Consider the following 18,482-nt stretch of genomic DNA (forward strand, 5'->3'; position numbering starts at 1 on the left):
TAAGAATTTAAACAACCATGATCATTTTTTCTGTTTCTCCATTCTCTGTTGTTTCCTGTTGCTCCTTGTGTGCCCTCCCTCAAGGGCACCTCTCTTGCTTTTCTTCAGACACACCAGGTATGTTCCTGTCTCAGAGCCTCTACACATCATCAGTACCTTAGACATCCCCTGAGGGTCTTGGGAATATCACTGATGCTAAGTGTATGCCACCAGAGTACTGCCAGCTGATGCACAAGCTGTTCTGTGGCTTATGTCTTCTGCTGTCTCAGTATAATTGGTAGCCATTATTAACACAAACACTCCCAACCCCTCTCAAGTTCCTCTGAAACCCCAGACAGCCAAGCCGCTCATTGGCAGGTAGCATATACAGCATAGTCATATTGAATGGGGGATAATTTATGTGTCCTGTAGAATCACGCAGGACAATGTGAAATTCCACCACACACCACACTGGTCAGAGAATCCTGTAGTGTAAAGGCTATTTGTGTCTGTAATTTGCCATTAATAGTTTCAGACTTCAGTTGATCCCTGGGATCTGAAACCATGAAAAGCGAAACTTAGGCTATGAGACATGGCTGTCTAAAAATACCATACTCCTGTACCTCTTTGGCATCCTGTTATCGATGTGGACTAGAGTCCAGATGGCACTTTCTGAGATTTCCAGGTTCTTGTGTCCTGAAACAAAGAGTTAGAGGTCAAACGTAGGCATCACTTCTCAGGTGCCATCACTGTTGCTTTGTTTGTTTGAGGCGGCTTCTCTCACAGACCTGACCTCATTAAGTAGGTGAGGCTGACTGACCTCAGGAATTACCTGTTGCCACCTCCCCAGAGCTAGGGCTGTAAGAACCGGTCACCAAGCCCGGAGAGTTTTTGGTTTTTAAGTGTGAGTGATAGGGGTTAAACTTGGTGGTCTCATGCTTGTAAGGCGAGCACTTAATGACTGAGCCACCTATCTGGCCTCCTGAAAAGATCTTTGAAAACTAAAGTTCTTCCCAGTTCTGTCTACTGCTCTAGAATTTTCTCCAAGCCATTATCTAACCTGCAGCTCTCCAGTCTCCTCTGAATGTCCACCATCCATGGAGTCTCACCATTTTGGACATAATAAAAGCTGTATTCCCCATTTCCCTTAATGCAACTAAGGAACCAAGGATGTAGGAACTATTCAATGCATATTCATTTCATCCAGCTTGCATTTGGATTGAATGCCTTCCCTCCAGGGCACTGTGTTGGATAGTTTTGTCAACTTGACAAAGGAGAGAGTCATTAGAGTGGAGGGATCCTCAGCTGAGAAGATGCCCCATGACGGCTCTAGGCTGGCCTGTAGAGCATTTCCGTAATTAGCGATTGGTGTGAGAGAGCTTAGCCCCTCATGAATGGTGCCACCTCTGGGCTGGTGGTCCACAGTTCTATAAGAGAAAAGATTAGGAAAGCCATGAGAACAAGCCAGTGAGCAGTACTCCTGCATCCTGAGTCCTGTCCTGTTTGAGTTCCTATCCTGACTTCCTTCGGTGATGGATGATGTAGAAAATGTAAGTCAAGTAAACCCTTTCCTCCACAAGTTGCTTTTGGCTATGCTTTTTATCACATCAACAGTAACTCTAAGACAAGGATCAATGTTAGTCTGCTCTTGCCTTCACAGGGGACATCCTGGTGTTCTTGGAGAGTCACTGTGAGGTGAATAGAGTCTGGCTAGAACCCTTGCTGCATGCCATTGCTAAGGATCATAAAATGGTGGTATGCCCTATTATCGATGTCATCAATGAATTAACCTTGGATTATATGGTGGCACCTATTGTAAGGGGAGCTTTCGACTGGAATCTGAATATCAGATGGGACAATGTTTTCTCATATGAGTTGGACGGCCCAGAAGGACCAAGTACACCTATCCGGTAAGATTCTCCTTGTTTGGAGGATTGTAGTAAAAATCAATATTTTCTTTTGTCACTTCTCTCCTTTCTTTCTTTCTTCCTTTCTTCCTTCCTTCCTTCCTTCCTTCCTTCCTTCCTTTCTTTCTTTCTTTCTTTCTTTCTTTCTTTCTTTCTTCCTTCCTTCCTTCCTTCTTTCTTTTCTTTCTTTCTTTCTTTCTTTCTTTCTTTCTTTCTTTCTTTCTTTCTTCTCTCTCCCTTTCCTCCTCCTCCTCCTCTTCCTCCTCCTCCTTCTTCTTCTTGAGACAGGGTTTTTCTATGTAGCTCTGGCTGTCCTGGAATGCTCTACAACAGGCTGACCTCAAACTCACAGAAATCTGCCTGCCTCTGTCTCTTGAGTGCCGGGATAGTGCCAGTATGCCCAGCTTGCCATTTGTTACCTAAAGTATTGAATGCCAGATCTATTAGATGCTAAGTTTGTTAAAGTGGCATTGTGCCTTGTGCCCTACCTCATCCAAGAAGCTACCGTGGCTGGTGAATGCTGCCCTGATTTCCAATGCTTACTGGATGTAGTGTGTGTGTGTGTGTGTGTGTGTGTGTGTGTGTGTGTGTGTGTGTGTGTGTGTTTGCATGAAGTGTGCTCACATATCTGTGTGCATTTGGAGATCAATCTTGGGTGTCTTTCTTCAGGAACTGTCTTCTCTGGTTTTTGAGACAGAATCCCTTACTGACCTGGAACTCACCAAGCATGCTAGAATGGCTGGCCAGCAGACTCCAGGAATCTGCCTGTTTCCATACCTTCAACACTGAGGTTTCAAGTGCATTCCACCATGCCCATATTTTCAGATGGGTTCTGGGGATTAAATTCATATCCCCATGATTCCTAAGTTGAGAGAAACACGATACTCCTAGCTCATCTGTCTTGGAAACTGTATTTGTAAATGTGAACACAAGATGAGTACACTTTGCAGGCTAGGTCGATGTTGCTTGGAAACTCTGATGTGTGGTGCACTCCTTCTCATGACTAACCCTTTTGCTCCTCAGACCAGGTAGCTGCATTTCCTAACCTTATTGTAGAGCTGTGTGGTCTTATGGTCAGGACCTGCCCACACTTCCTTACCTGTAAGTTCTAGAGCACAATACCCTCAGAGGGTGATGAGAATTGAATGTCTATACAGTTAGCCACTTGGTGTGAACTGCCACCTCCTGGATCTCTCATCTTGGTACTGCTGGACATGATACCATGTCTAAAAACACATCCCAGAAGCTGGCTGTCCTCTGCTGTGCTCCTCAAACACCATCCCTGCAGAGACAGTTCCTCTCTGCCTTCTTCCTCCTCATTGTCTTTCCTCATTGGCCACACCCACCACACCACGGCCAAACATACGCAGGCCTTTAAAGGCACCAAACCATTCCCACTCTCTGCACCCCTTGTCCCTTCTCAGGAGCTAATGTACTCTGCCAAAGCTGAGCAGACAAGAGCCAGTGTTATGTGTCATTCATGGGCCACAGTCCATAGCCTCATACCCCTGTCCTCCCTTACCGTCTCCTCCCTAGTCAAAACTGTGACTGTGTCCCTTAGCTATATGCTGTCTGGACACACCTGGACATGCTTCCCTGGAAAAGCAATCCTGACTCAAAATTCAAGGATGAAATTAAAACAACTTAGGAAGTGGAAGTTGTAAAATTACATAGTAGTTTATAGAAGAACCCTCTGGAATATTCTATTGTTCTGAAGTATTGGCCACATAGGAGCAGCCATCTTCCTAAGCACCCCACTGCCCACTTCCCACCCACTGCCAGTCCCAAGAAGCCTATTAACAGATGCTTCACATTATACTTGCCTACTCCTCTGGCTGTTCCATAGCTCAGTCTTGAGAGTCAGCGGTAGTTGGGAGGAGAGACCCGTTGCTGGCTCCCATTTCCACATATTCTGATGGTACGGAGGATAGATGGGATCCCTGCTATTGGATGTGCATAAACTTAGATGTTCAAGAGAGTAGCAGCGGGGCGTGGTGGCGCACGCCTTTAATCCCAGCACTTGGGAGGCAGAGGCAGGCGGATTTTTGAGTTCGAGGCCAGCCTGGTCTACAAAGTGAGTGCCAGGACAGGGCTACACAGAGAAACCCTGTCTCGAAAAACAAAACAAAACAAAACAAAACAAAACAAAACAAAACAAAACAAAACAAAACAAAACAAAAGAGAGAGAGAGTAGCAGTATGGTACTCCATGGGGGAGTTGGTCCTCTTTGTTTGCTGGACATCTATAATTATGTCTTTGGTGCCAATGAGGACTCCTGACATGCCACCCAGGAATAGTCCTATTAGAATACAAACATGCTGCTCTCTCATTAAAAACAAATACAACTTTACATTCTTTTTCAATTGAAAATAGATTCTTCTCTCATACAATATATCCCAACCAGTTTCTCCTCCCTCTACTTTCTGAGCACCCCACCCCCAGATTCACTCCCCCTCCATTTCCTCTTCAGGAAAGAGATGACAGCCAAACAGTACAAAACAAGATATAATAAGGCAAGGCAAAAGTCCTCATATAAGGCCACACAAGAGAACCCAATAAGTGGAAAAGAGTTCCAAGACCAGGCAAATGAGTCAGCGACATGCCTAATCTGTTAAGAGTTCCATAAAAACACCAGGCTAACAGCCATAACATATATGCAGAGGACCCACATAGCCCCATGCTTGCTGCTTCAGTCTTTGTGAGCCTACGTGAGCCCTGTTTGGTTGATTCAATGGGCCATGGTCCTCCATGCCCTCTGACTCCTACAGTCTTTCCTCTTCTGCAGTGCTCCTCAATCTCCAAGGGGGGAGCACCTGATAGAGACCTCCAATTTAGGTTCTCTTTCCTCATAATGTCTGGTTGTGGGTTTCTGCCCCATCAGCTGCCAGAGAGGAAGCCTCTCTAATGACAAATAGACAAGGGACTGATCTGAGTATAGCAGAATATCATTAGGAATTAGCTCATTGGTTTTTTTTGTGTGTGTGTGGGGGGGGTCAGTTGTGTTTGGTTCTACCCTAGTTCTCGGGACTATCCATTCTCTGGGTCCTAGCAATCCAGACTAGGTGTCCTCTCAAGACATGGGGCTCCTCTCAGAATCATTTTGATTTGCATTTCCCTGATGGCTAAGAATGTTAAACATTTCTTTAAGTGTTTCTGACCATTTACAATTTCTCTGTTTAGATCGGAACCCCATTTTTAAGTAGATTATCTGGTTTGTTAATGTCTAGTGTCCTGAATTCTTCCAATGCTTTGGATATGAGTCCTCTGTCAGATGAGGAGTTGGTGAAAATCTTCCCATCTGCAGGCTGCTGTTTTGTCCCATTGGTCTTTGCCTCACAGAAGCCTTTGATTAATTTATAGTCTTGGTGCCTGCACTGCAACTTTACTTTCTTTGATCCCACTTTCTGTCTGCTGTTTGGCCTTTCTCTCTCTCTTTTGTATTATAGGCAATAGAAAGAGTTGTTGCAGATATGTACTTTATGCTTTGGTGTTTTAAATTCATGTCAGTAAGAATTTGTCACCTCTGGTGGCTAAAATATGTGACCTGTAACCTTCTTTTCAAAGTCCAGTTTCAGTTTTCCTGCCTTTGTGTCTGATCCACTGACTGCCATCTTTCCTTTGCACACACCTGGCCCCTCCCACACACCTGGCCCCTCCCACACACCTGGCCCCTCCCACACACCTGGCCCCTCCCATCTGGCTGTGGTTCTTCAAGGTTCTTCAAGGTGCTTCACCTTGAAGTGCCCAGGGACCACAGCCCTTGATGCTCTTTCTACTGTAAGTGTCCATGATTTTCACCTAAGAATGACACCCCAGATTCAAATAGTATGTAAATGCAAAGCTGCATGCCTAGATTGGGCAGATCTACCACTACACTACTATATTTCCCATCTATGAAACCCCTTGTAACTTGCAGTTTCTCTAGGCCATGTGCTTCTGCTCCATTTTCCTTCCACCTCGTCTCTGTTTTCCTCTCTCTCATTCCTTTCCTTGTCTCCCCTCCTCCCTCCCTCCCTCCCCCCCCCTCAAACTTTTAGCTCCACCTTCCCTTCCACTGCCCAATCACTGGCTCTAGCCTTTATTTTACAAGTTAAAATAGGGAGAAGGTTTACAAGAAGTCACCTGGGTATGGACAAGAATGCAAATAGATACTAGAAAATAGTGTCATGGTTCTTCAGAAATTAAAAGGAGAATAAGCTGGCAGACACCATGCAGGAAGAGCTGCAATGGGCAAGTGAGCTCCCTGGATGTGGCTGGTGAAGCACAGCCCCAGAGACATTGTCTCAGGACTGCTTCTCACTACTGATGTGCTCCTCGAGTTTGCCATTGCCACACTCCTCAGTTATTTGGCTTGGTGAGTGTACACTGGGAGACCCTCACTGTCTATAGCCTGGTGTGATTACTCCTGGGTGACAATCCACCCTATTGGCTAAATTTAGTGCAGATCGATTAGAAGATGAACTTTCCTGAATTAATGATGCTTAGATTAATTCATGACTTTATAGAATTCCTGATTTGACTCATTTTAGGAGGAAAGTTTAAGGAGATGATTTTAGTTGTTTTGCCAGAAGGCTGTAATAAAGTTAGAATCAAGAATAGAATGTTGGCTGGAGAGATGGCTCAGCGGTTAAGAGCACTGACTGCTCCTCCAGAGGTCCTGAGTTCAATTCCCAGCAACCACGTGGTGGCTCACAACCATGTGTAATGGGATCTGATGCCCTCTTCTAGTGTGTCTGAAGACAGTGACAGTATACTCATATAAATAAAATAAATCTTTTTTTTTTAAAGTTCTTTAAACCAGGAGTGGTGGTGCATGCCTTTAATTCCAGCACTTGGGAGGCAGAGGCAGGCAGATTTTGAGTTCGAGACCAGCCTGGTCTACAAAGTGAGTTCTAGGACAGCCAGGGCTATACAGAGAAACCCTGTCTCGAAAAACCAAAAAAAAAAAAAAAAAAAGTTCTTTAAAATAAAAAGAATAGAATGTGCCCCTTCCTCATAGAATAACAAGTAAAGGGTTCATAATAAGGACTATAATGAGCCTTCACAATTACACTGATGCTGCATATGGACCTCAATTGGATCCTCAACCCGCAGGAAAACTCAGGGTTCCGGTTACAGGCAAGCAAGGAGTTGGCACAGATGAGAAACAGACACGGATGGATGCAGAAAGAGTGTGTATCTGAATGTAATTTGTCAAAGTGAGCATCAGTCTTCTATATTACAGAAAACAATGAAGTTAAGTGATACATTAAGGCCATCCAAGGTACATTGAAGTTATCTGATGCAAAATGACTTTTACAACAAAACAGAAATGCAAATGCGTACTAAAAGCTAACAGGAAGCAACTGGGACAAAATCAATGTTAACAACTGGGATCAAAAGCAGCCCCACCTAAGGTCAGCTTAATCTTAGAAGCCAGGGGCAAGGGCTTCAAACCCTTGCCATAGTTCCAATTCTAGTCTATTGTATAGTCCACCTTCCCCCTAGGCCATTGTAAATTCCTGTGTATGGGAGTGACTCAGCTATCTATAATTCTAAGTATTTACTCTAGTTCCTTCTTAGACCACAACCTACCTTCTTCCTACATCGTTGTAAATTCCTGTGTAGGGCAGTGACTCCGCTATCTGTGCCCATGGTCGGCTCAAAGACTGCCTAGGACTGGTGAGGAATCTAACTTAGCTATATGTCAAAATCAATCCTTAGAGGCTCTCATAATAAAGCAATATTGAGGGAAAGCACACAGATCTGTTCACCGACTAAAGCAAGGACAGATTTGGAGCATTCATTATTACAGGGTGCCATGGTTCCAGGAGACTGAATTTCTGTGAACTTTTCAACTCAGGACTGCGTCCAGGCTTTTGGGCCTGTCACTCGGGTCACTAATGAAGTGGATGCGGCACACTAAGAAGAGAAATAGGTTTGGGACAGATTTGTGATCAAGAAAAAACATTCATTCTAGGTCAGGTCCACTGATGAAGCCCCAGGTGTGCACCATGATAAAGCAAGGCCATGAGAAGCTGGTGCTTTGAACTTGTAATGAGCTTACAGAGTGAAACACTGCTTTGAACTTACTATCGACATCCTTCTATAAGGTCCCTTTTGTGTAACATTTTATTTATGAGGTAATTTTTTCTTTTTCTTTCTTTTTTTTATTTATTTATTATATGTAAGTACACTGTAGCTGTCTTCAGAGACTCCAGAAGAGGGAGTCAGATCTCGTTACGGATGGTTGTGAGCCACCATGTGGTTGCTGGGATTTGAACTCCAGACCTTCTGAAGAGCAGTCGGGTGCTCTTACCCACTGAGCCATCTCACCAGCCCCGGTAATTTTTTCTTACATAGAAAACTTTTTGTCTTAATCTCAGCACTTGGGAGACAGAGGCAGGCAGATTTCTGAGTTCGAGACCAGCCTGGTCTACAAAGTCAGTTCCAGGACAGCCAGGGTTATATAGAGAAACCCTGTCTTGAAAAAACAAAAAGAAAAAAAAGAAAGAAAAAGAAAACTTTTTGTCTAAAAGGTTATAAAGAGCTGAAGCAATAATAAAGGTGCTGTGAGCCCTTTTTGCTTCATCCAGTGTGCATATGTTTGTGTGTGCATCTGACTTTTTTTCTTTTCCTTTTTTTTTGGCTCAGGAAGAGTTGATAAACTCTGAGATTCTTGCCTAACCAGCAAGAGGCCCCTTGAATAAGAGAGTAAAAAGACCAACTAGCTAAGTTTCTTTTCTTAATCCCCTGCTGCTATCAGCAGGAGTCAATTACAAGAATCCATCAGCCTTTGACCTTCAGCAGCTTCGTCCCACCTCAGTACCTGACCCTGTCTGGGCAGCACCCCTGCTCCCAGCAATAACCCCTGACCAGCAATCCCATCACTGACAACATGCCTAAAGGAAATGAAGTCAGTATGTTGAAGAGACGCATGTATGCTCATTCTACTCTAGCACTAACAACAGCCTGAACCAACCTGTCTATTACAGCTGAATGGATAATGAAAATGTAGTGCATGGATACAGAATAATGTCCAGCCAATAAAAGATGACATCTCACCATTTATAAACAACATGGATGATCCTAGAGCCCACTAGCCAACTGAAATGTCACAGACAGACAGGCACCACACCATCTCAACAAGTGGAATCGAAGAGTGGGTCTCCTGGAAGTAGAGTGGAATGATGGCTACAAGAAGCACAGAGGCCAGAGAGGGCACCAGATCCCCTGGAGCCTGAGTTACAGGTGCTTGTGTAACTCGTCCTCTTCAAGGTCCTCTTCAAGAGCAGTAAGAATTCTTACCTGAGGAGCCAACAGTAGCATTCCATATGTTTTTAGGAAAATTAAAGATCACTATTTCTCTCAAATTTTTTCACTATTTTTAACTCTTTTCTAGGTCACCTGCAATGACAGGAGGAATTTTTGCTATACACAGACATTATTTTAATGAACTTGGACAATATGACAAGGGCATGGATATTTGTGGAGGAGAAAATGTGGAACTTTCGCTAAGAGTAAGTCAGATTCCTTGTCTCCCTCATGCAGTTATGTGTGTATACAAAGAGAGGTGATGGCTCATTTTGTTGTAGAGAATGGAGCCCAGTTTGTGCCTACTGGGAAGAGCCCTTTCCTGAGCAAGAGTGCAATCTGACTTTCATATGAGCACGTGTTTTCTCCATGAACATGCTAGACTGGTGACACACAGAAGGGCGTGCAGCAGATGGCAGGGCTCCAGAAAACACGAGATAGGACAATATGCATGGTGCAGAAATCTAATATTTTAAATCTATGTGGGTCCTCTTCTTTTCCCCTCTATCCTGTTTTGTGTATTTTATTTTCTCTTTTCTTCCTCTCTTTCCCCGTCCTTCCTCCTTTCCTTCCTTTTCATTTCTTTCTGGTAGCTGATCATTTTAGTCATTTGTGCATGAAGAGACCAGAGACCAACCTCAGGTATCATTCCTTAGGTTTCTGCTGTTTTGTTTTTTGAGAGTTTCTCATTAGACTAAAACTTTGCTTGTTAGCTAAGGCCAGTGAGCCCTAGAATCCTCCAGAACCACCCAGGTTCTTCTCTAAAGACGGTCTCAGATTCCCATGCTTTTGTGGCAAGTGCTTTAGTGACTGAGCCCTCTCAACAGTCCTTTTTTACTCATTTTTGCTCTTTTCAGCCCAGACCTCATAGACTTGCTGTATATACACAGATATCTCAGCAATGTCTTCTCCTTCAAGCTCCTACTTGGAATCCTGCAGGGCAATGAACTGTGAGAGGAAGCCTGGTGTATAAGTCAGGGTTCTCTAGAGTCATAGAACTTATGGGTAGTCTCTACATAGTAAAGGAATTTATTGATGACTTATAGTTTACAGTTCAACTCCCAATAATGGTCAGTAGCAGCTGTGAATGGAAGTTCAAGGATCTAGCAGTTGTTCAGTCCCACACAGCAAGCAGGCAAAGAAGAGAGTGAATCTTCCTTCTTCAAATGTCTTATGTAGGTCTCCAGCAGAAGGTGTGGCCCAGATTAAAGGTGTGTACTACCATACACACACACACACACACACACACATACACACATGACCTTGAACTCAGAGATCCCCCTGTCTTAATCTACTGGAATCCATAGCCACTATGCCTCAAGATCTCCATACCAAGATCTAGATCAGAAACTTTTATCTCCCAGCCTCCAGATTAGGGTCACTGGTGAGCCTTCCAATTCTGGATTGTAGTTCATTCCAGATATATTCAAGTTGACAACCAGGAATAGTCACCACACCTAGTAAGGTGGAGCTAAGGCTAGGGATGGTAGGAGCTTCACTCGCTCCCAACACCAGAACCCTGTCATGTAGCCACAGCGCACCCTCCCAAACACACCCCCAGAGAGATTTATGGCCATCAGTCATGTGGGGCAAAACCCCAAGATCTTCCACATGTAGAGGGGGCATCTCTAACATCTCAGACCAAGCCAATAGGAAATACCTACTGTCATATCCCACCCCACCCCAAAACTGTATGTAAGATCCTATCCAGAAGGAATAAAAGTGTGTGAGAATCACTCGATTGGCTGAGAGCATTTGTCATAAGAGCTGTAACACTGCCAGGGAAGGGAACTGCTTTTCTGAAACTTTCACTACCAGAAGCTCCCTCCCCTGCACTTCCTTCGCTGGCCAGCCAGCCTTCTGCTCAGCCTGGCTTAGCTTGGTGTCTCAGAGCAACAGCAGCAACAGCAGCAGCAGCAGCAGCAGCAGAGGAGGCTGCAGGAGGCAATTTCTCCTCCCTTCTCAAGCCCTTTCCCCTTCACTTAAACCCTCCCACCTGGCTCTGCTAGAGATCTCCAAGGATAGCCTCAGATATGCAGGCCTACAGAATCCTCTAGTCTAACACATTTGTTAGTTTCATCATTCACTCCCCATTTCATGGGTTCCCTTCTGACAGAGATAGTATTGTATAACACCCAGGCCTCTGGGTTCATACCCAAGGAACCCCATGGTGAAAAGAAAGACCCAATTTCTAATAGTTGTCCTCTGACTTCCATGTGAGCTGGGCCACCCACCATGTACAGGTGGACACACAGATGAACAGGCACCCATGTAACCCCCCCCCAATAAAACATAAAATGTAATGAAAGGCAAGTGCGCTCCATTTCAGGCCATACAGTTCTCATAGACAGCAAACGACAGCTAACTTCCTGTTCAAATGTATCAATGATCCCTAGACCAATATTTCCAATGATTCCATTCCTAATGGCTCTTTGAATAAACAAATATGTGATAATTAAATTTAAACTAGTAACTAGTTTAAATACTGTTCTTGACACTGGCCACTGACAACAAAATAAAACTATAAACTGGCATGGTGGTACACACCTTTAGTCCCAGGACTGGGAAGACAGGCAGGTGGATCTCTGAGTTCAAGACCAGCCTTCTCTACAGAATGAGTTCCAGGACAGACAGGGATACACAGAGAAACATGAAACCCTGTCTTTAAAAACTGAAAAACAAAACACAAAACCAAAAACAAAAAACCCAAACAAGCAAAACAACAAAACAAACAAGAGCAACAACAAACTAAAAGATCATGGTCCCCGTGGCTAACACAGCTGACAGTACTACTGAAGTCCACAGTCGCCTGGAGACTGTCTCTTGAGGAATCTGTTTAAGTTAGAGTTAGCCAACAGTAAAGGAGCTCACCTTCCCAGACAAGCATTCAGAAGAAACCACTGCCCTGCCCTTTCCTTCCTGCAGCAGTGTCTCCTAAGGATTGTGGTAGTCTCCCATCCTAGGACAAGACACCTGCCAGACCTCCTTCCAGGGGTTATCGGGGCTCATGGTGTGAGCACACATGGCCATCATGTTGGGGAAGAACTTGCTCTGGATGGTCATTCTGCATCCATCCTCAGAAAACAGAGCCAGATGGGTTATTGCTCAGCACACTGTTCTCTGTGCTGTCCAGGGCCCCAGTGCTCAGCACAGTTATCTGTGTTGTCCAAAGCCCCAGGCCATGGAATAGCACTGTCCACTGTTAGTAAGGGGCTTCCTACTTCAATGAATTCAATCTAGACACTCCCCAAGGCACACCTACAGGATTTTAGGTCCTGCCAAGTTCACAACTCAATGAATCATCCTAAGGCCACAGAACAGCATGAGAACACAGCAGTGTAAGAGTTAACTTCCTATGCCGTGGCTTTCTGTTATGTTGGGGTATAGTTATTTAATTTCCCTTTGATAAGCACAGTGGAGAAGCACAGAGTACTCTGTGGTCATATTAAAAGGGAACTGAGCCATCTCTTTGTTGGGATGGCTCCTGAAGTAGCTTTATATCCATTTCAAGGATTTAAAGGATTAAATCTGTCTGGTTTGTTGGGTGGGTTCTTACACCTAACTCATGTTGTGGAAACATTTTACAGATATTAAATCAATTCTTCCAGGCCTGTAAGATGGGTACTGCCATTATCTCTTACTTTTAATGAGAAAACAAAGACACAGAGAAGTTACACTACTTCCCAAGTTCACAAAAAAACAGTAAATTCTATGCTCCAACCCCATTGCTTCCTTCCTCACATGAACAGTTTCCAGTCTTGGGGCACTGCTGTACACCTCTATTGTTCTCAGCTCTAGCAGACGTGTGGGAGAAGCCTCCAGGGCCCACCTTTGCTTTGGTTGCTGAGTTCTGTGGCTGCCACAGATCATGGATACCCATGCAGCTCTGCTTCACATCCAGCCCTTGAATGGTTCTCATAACCAGCTTCGGATTTTTGTGGCTTCACAGTCCTGGTTGGCATTCAATGGGCCTTGACCACCTGAAGTCTTAACTTGCTCATTTTCCAATACCTCATCTCCATCCTGGCATCCCTCCATACTGCCAACGTGTGCTACTCCGAACACTGAGAGACCTTGACCTCTGCTCTTAAGAATGACTACTTAAGGGCTGGAGAAGATGGCTTAGTGGTCAAGAGGACTGACTGCTCTTCCAGAGGTCCTGAGTTCAATTCCCAGCAACCACATGGTGGCTCATTACCATCTGTAAAGGAATCTGATGCCCTCTTCTGGTGTGTCTGAAGACAGCTACAGTGTACTCATATACATAAAATAAATCTTAAAAAAAAAAAAAAGACTACTCAAGGAACCTTGATTCTCAACCTCACCCCCAAGGCTGAATCTCTTTGTTGTTGTTTCAAGACAGGGTTTCTCTGTGTAGCCCTGGCTGTCTTGGAACTTGCTCTGTAAACCAGGCTGGCCTTGAACTCAGAGATCCACCTGCTTCTGCCTCCCGTGTGTTGGGATTAAAGATATGAGCCACCACCACCTGGTTTAAGGCTACTTCTTTAGATATAGATGCCAGCTGAAATCCTTCCTGGTCAAGATCACTAAGCCTGTTTGGTTCTCTGACATGAACAACCATCTCTCCACTGCAGAGTTCTCATGCATTAACGTAAGCAGACTTCCAACCCTTTCCTCTTACATTGACTGTCTATATACTAAGTGAATGGGTTACTCTTTTTGGTTCATCTGCTCAGAATTTTAATTGCTGAGGATATTAAGAATTAGTCAGCTAGCCATCTCAGTGTCAGTTATGCTGTGTAACAAAGTACCTCCAAGAGGAATGGTGTAAAACCTAACACTCAGCTTCCCCTGCACATGTCCACAGGGTGACTCAGCAGAGGCTCGCTGGGTTGGGCTTTAGTGTCTGGGCTTAGCTGAGGTCTGGAGTTATTTCCATGAGCAGCTGACACACGGAACATGTTTTTCTCACACTGCACAGCAGGAAGATAAAAGTGAAGCCAAACCACATGGCATAGTCCAGCTTCTGTAGTTGTGATGTAGGCAGACATCCTCCTGGGCAATGCCTGTGAAACGCAAGTACAGAATCAGCGTGTCCTCAGAACCAAGATGAGGAAAGGAGAGTGAGAAAAAATGTTTACTGACCAGAGTTTGAATCTGTCATTCTGGGTTTGTGGAATGAACACTAAGTCAATGTAAAATTGATGAAAATGAAACTTGTGTTAGGAGAGGCGGTGCCTTTCTGTCAGTGAACTTTGGTCAGTAAATTGTAAATGTATGTGGAAAACTGCATCAAAATGCGGTAGCTTAAAACCACAAGCAGGACGTTGATCTTCCGGGTACTGTGACAGGGTTGTCTACGCCGCCTTTTCGGTGACGTTTTAGTCTTCCGCATGCCCCCCCCCACCCGCGCCCTTTTTTTCCCCCCTTCCTTTATGTTGTCGCCACTCTCAGCCTTCCACGCCCGCGCATGCCTGGCCTTAGGCTCATGACTCACCATCCTTCTGCCGTGTGGGCATCTGGTCAACCCCGATGAGCATCGTCTCCACCCCTAACCCTCCAGACTGGGGTTGCAGGCAGGTGCAGCCATGCCCAGCTTTTTGCATGGGTACCAGGAACCCAACTCAGATCCTTGCTCTTGTGGAAAGTCCTTTTAAGCCATCAAGCTTTGTTTCCCAATTTGCACAACTCACATAAAGACAGTAAGTTATCTTAATGTGTGTTGGTGTGTCCACACATACATTTGAATTATATTGACTAATCTCAAGTCTTAGGGTGTACATTTTCCTATATTTAACAGTTTTCAATGACTGCATCTTGCTTTCACATAGTGAATATAATATGTGCGGCGAATATATGTTTATATATAAATAGCCAGAACTTGACATGATACTGCTAATACCTGGAAAAATACAGGAGGAAAGAAAGAAAATCATTTGCCACTCAGACCTCAAGTTCTTGGGGTAGACTTCCTAAATTTGAACCTGAGCTCTGCCACTCAGTTATTCCACATCACTGGAAAAACTTCTTAACCAATCTGTATGTTAATTTTCTTCTTTGTAAATGGGAAGTGTATGATCATAGCACCTACAGTATGAGACTTTGATGAATGTATTAAGTTTATTACATGGAATAAAATAAATGGAATAAGTATTAGAGATTGGGGCTGGGAGTGTAGCTCAGCTGGTAGTGTGTGTGCCTAGTATGAGCAAAGCCCTGTACTGAACCCCAGCATGGCATAATCCACACGAGGTGTCCTGTCGTACCACTGCAATCTCGGCACTGAAACTCAGCATCATTCCCAGAAAGTGGGTTTGGGGCTAACATGGGCTACCTGCCTTGATAAGCAAGCAACCAACCAAATTCTCTCTCTCTCTCTCTCTCTCTCTCTCTGTGTGTGTGTGTGTGTGTGTGTGCGCGCTCATATGTTCTAGAGCAGTTGCCAGTTACTACTAAAATAATCAAGCGCTCATATGTTCTAGAGCAGTTGCCAGTTACTACTAAAATAATCAGTTATGGTCTTGTCTAGATCTGGATGTGTGGAGGCCAGCTCTTCATACTCCCTTGCTCTCGGGTTGGATGTAACAGTAAGGCCCTGAGTCAACACAGGCTTGCAAACCAGAGTGCCTTGTCAAGGAATTTACTGCGAGTGGTTCACGTCTGGCTAGATGAATACAAGGTGAGCATGCCTCTGACTGGGGAGAGCAGATTCTGTTCTTAAGACTCTTCTACCTTTCCAGATACAGACTGCCCCGTGTGTGGAGCCCTTCAGTCTCTCACACACAGAAGACCTCCTTAAACACAGACACACAGTGGGTATCTGACATTGTGCCTTGGTCTCTGTCTTAAGTTTCTGTCCTGGTTTGCTTCCCCGTTGCTGTGATAAGACACTGACCAAAAGCAACTTAGATGAGGAAGGTTATTTTGCTCATTCTTCACATCACAGACCATCATCCAGAGATGCAAAGGCAGGACTTAAGCAGAGACAACTGCTTACTCTTTTGCTCTCCATGGCTTCTTCAGCCTGTTTTCTTATACAACCCAGGACCAGGGATGGCACCACCACAGTGGGCCGGACCTCCCTATAACAGATAGCAGTCAAGAAAACGCTCTACATGCCAATCTGATGGAGGCGATTTCTGTCTGGAGTCCCTTTTCCCAGATGGCTCCAGTTTGTGTCAAAGTGACAAAAATGAATCAGCAGTTGCTTTAATTCAAGCTTTTAGATTATGAAAGTAAAAATGAGATTTCTTTTATAATCATGGAGCTGTCAGAGAATTCCTGCTGAGGCAGAAGGATTGCGAGTTCAAGCTAGCCAAGGCAATGTAGTAAGACCCTGTCTCAAAAGCCAAGGAGAACGAGATGGGCCAGAGGTTACTGTTACAACAGAGCATATACTGTTGTAGTACCTGAGTTCAGTTCCCAGAACCTGTACCCAGGTAAATCAGTTATTGGTAAGCCCAGCCCCAGAAGATCCGACCTGACGTCTGGTTTCTGCAGGCACCTGCACTCAGGTATACATACATACCTCCACAAACATACATACATATGAACTTACTGTGTAAGTTCAAGACCAGCCAAGGCTACAGAGTGAGAACACTGCCTTAAAAAATAAAAAGTTGCCGGGCGTGGTGGTGCACTCCTTTAATCCCAGCACTCGGGAGGCAGAGGCAGGCAAATTTCTGAGTTCGAGGCCAGTCTGGTCTACAAAGTGAGTTCCAGGACAGCCAGGGCTATATATACAAAGAAACCCTGTCTTGAAAAAAAAAGTTAAAAACAAGAAAAAGGAATATGATGGCTATGTGCCATGTATTTAGGAGCTCTAGTTCTTTACAGTACTGCAAACCCGTAAGTTATAGATACACACACAACTGCCCCCACTGGTGCATCGGTAAAGTATAGTGGTGAACAAAGAATGTATACCCTGTATTTTCTTCCTATGCAATTAAAAGTGAGCAAAATTAACCTTTGAGATTAACACTTGGAACGCAGAGGAAGATAGATCTCTATGGGTTTCAGGCCAATCTGGTCCTAGGCCTGCCAGGGCTACACAATGAGACCCCTTTTCAAAAAAAAAAGGTGGATTGGCTAGGGAGATGGCTCGGTGGTTATAGTCATCAGTGTATCAGTGTTCTCTGGAGGAACAGAACTGATAGACTGAATATATATTCATTATATATATATATATATATATATTGATATATATCATTGATATGTATATCAATTCTCTCTCTCTCAATTAGAGTAGGTTACAGGCTGTGGTCCAGATAGTCCAACAATGGCTGTCTACCAATGGAAGATCCAAGAATCCACAACTTGTTTACTCCATGAGGCTGGATGTCTGGATGTCTGAGTTGGTATTCAGTATATGCTGGAATCCTGAAGAAGTAGGTTCTAATGGCAGTAAAGGAATGGACTTGCCAGAGAGAGAGAGAGAGAGAGAGAGAGAGAGAGAGAGAGAGAGAGAGAGAGGAGAGAGAGAGAGGGAGAGAGGTCAAGCAGGCAAAGAGAGAATGTTTTGAGCTTCCTTCTTTCGTATTTTTTATTCAGACTGCCAGCAGAAGGTATAGCCCAGATTAAAGGTGGCTTTCCCCCCTCAAAAGACCTGGATTAAAAGCAGGCCCTCCTACTTAAAATGATGTACTTTAGAAAGTCCCTCACAGGTGAACCTAATCATTTGGGTTTTAGTTAACTTGTTTAGAATATCATCTTCTTTTTAATATCCCACGTCTTATCAAGCTTTCCTAGAAGATGGAAGATTTTTTTTTTTCAAGACAGGGTTTCTCTGTATAGCCCTGGCTGTCCTGGAGCTCACTTTGTAGACCAGGCTGGCCTCGAACTCAGAAATCCGCCTGCCTCTGCCTCCGGAGTGCTGGGATTAAAGGCGTGTGCCACCACGCCTGGAGATGGAAGGTTTTAATCTCACAGAAAACTGCTAAACCACAAGAGGAAAGAGCAATTTTATTCCAATAATGAAAATATGACCTGATGTTTGCTATCATGACCTGATCACCAAAGATTTGTTTTGTTTAGTAAAATGATTCTTTGTTTTCATTTAGGGAAACTTTTTTCTTCAAAGACCTTCTTTGACATACGTTTCCTGTGGAAATATTAGTGAGCGTGTGGAATTAAGGAAACGCCTGGGTTGCAAGTCATTCCAGTGGTATTTGGATAATATCTTCCCAGAGTTGGAGCCATTTAACACAGAGAGGAAAAGGAAAAAAATCGTTTCTACTTATTGAAGGGTGGAAATGTCCCCTAATTCTTCAACATCTCGCACCACAGGACAAATCTGGAGCATCATGCAACTATGTAAAATGCAATGAAAAATACATTCAGAGT

The 18,482-nt window shown here is 44.2% G+C and overlaps 1 protein-coding gene across 1 annotated transcript in view; it reads left to right on the top strand.

Annotated features, from left to right (window-relative positions):
• The window catches only part of Galntl5 (polypeptide N-acetylgalactosaminyltransferase like 5), a 37,340-nt gene extending 18,858 nt beyond the window's left edge, over positions 1 to 18,482 (top strand). Inside the window, 5 exon segments of the mRNA XM_085836121.1 lie at positions 1,640 to 1,889; positions 9,268 to 9,385; positions 15,670 to 15,819; positions 18,200 to 18,338; positions 18,341 to 18,482. Coding sequence (XP_085692247.1) covers positions 1,640 to 1,889; positions 9,268 to 9,385; positions 15,670 to 15,819; positions 18,200 to 18,338; positions 18,341 to 18,402 — 719 coding nt within the window. The 3' untranslated portion in view covers positions 18,403 to 18,482.

The sequence above is a fragment of the Mus caroli genome, unplaced genomic scaffold (assembly GCF_978045245.1).
Source record: "Mus caroli unplaced genomic scaffold, Mus_caroli_1 scaffold_4, whole genome shotgun sequence".
Taxonomy (NCBI): domain Eukaryota; kingdom Metazoa; phylum Chordata; class Mammalia; order Rodentia; family Muridae; genus Mus; species Mus caroli.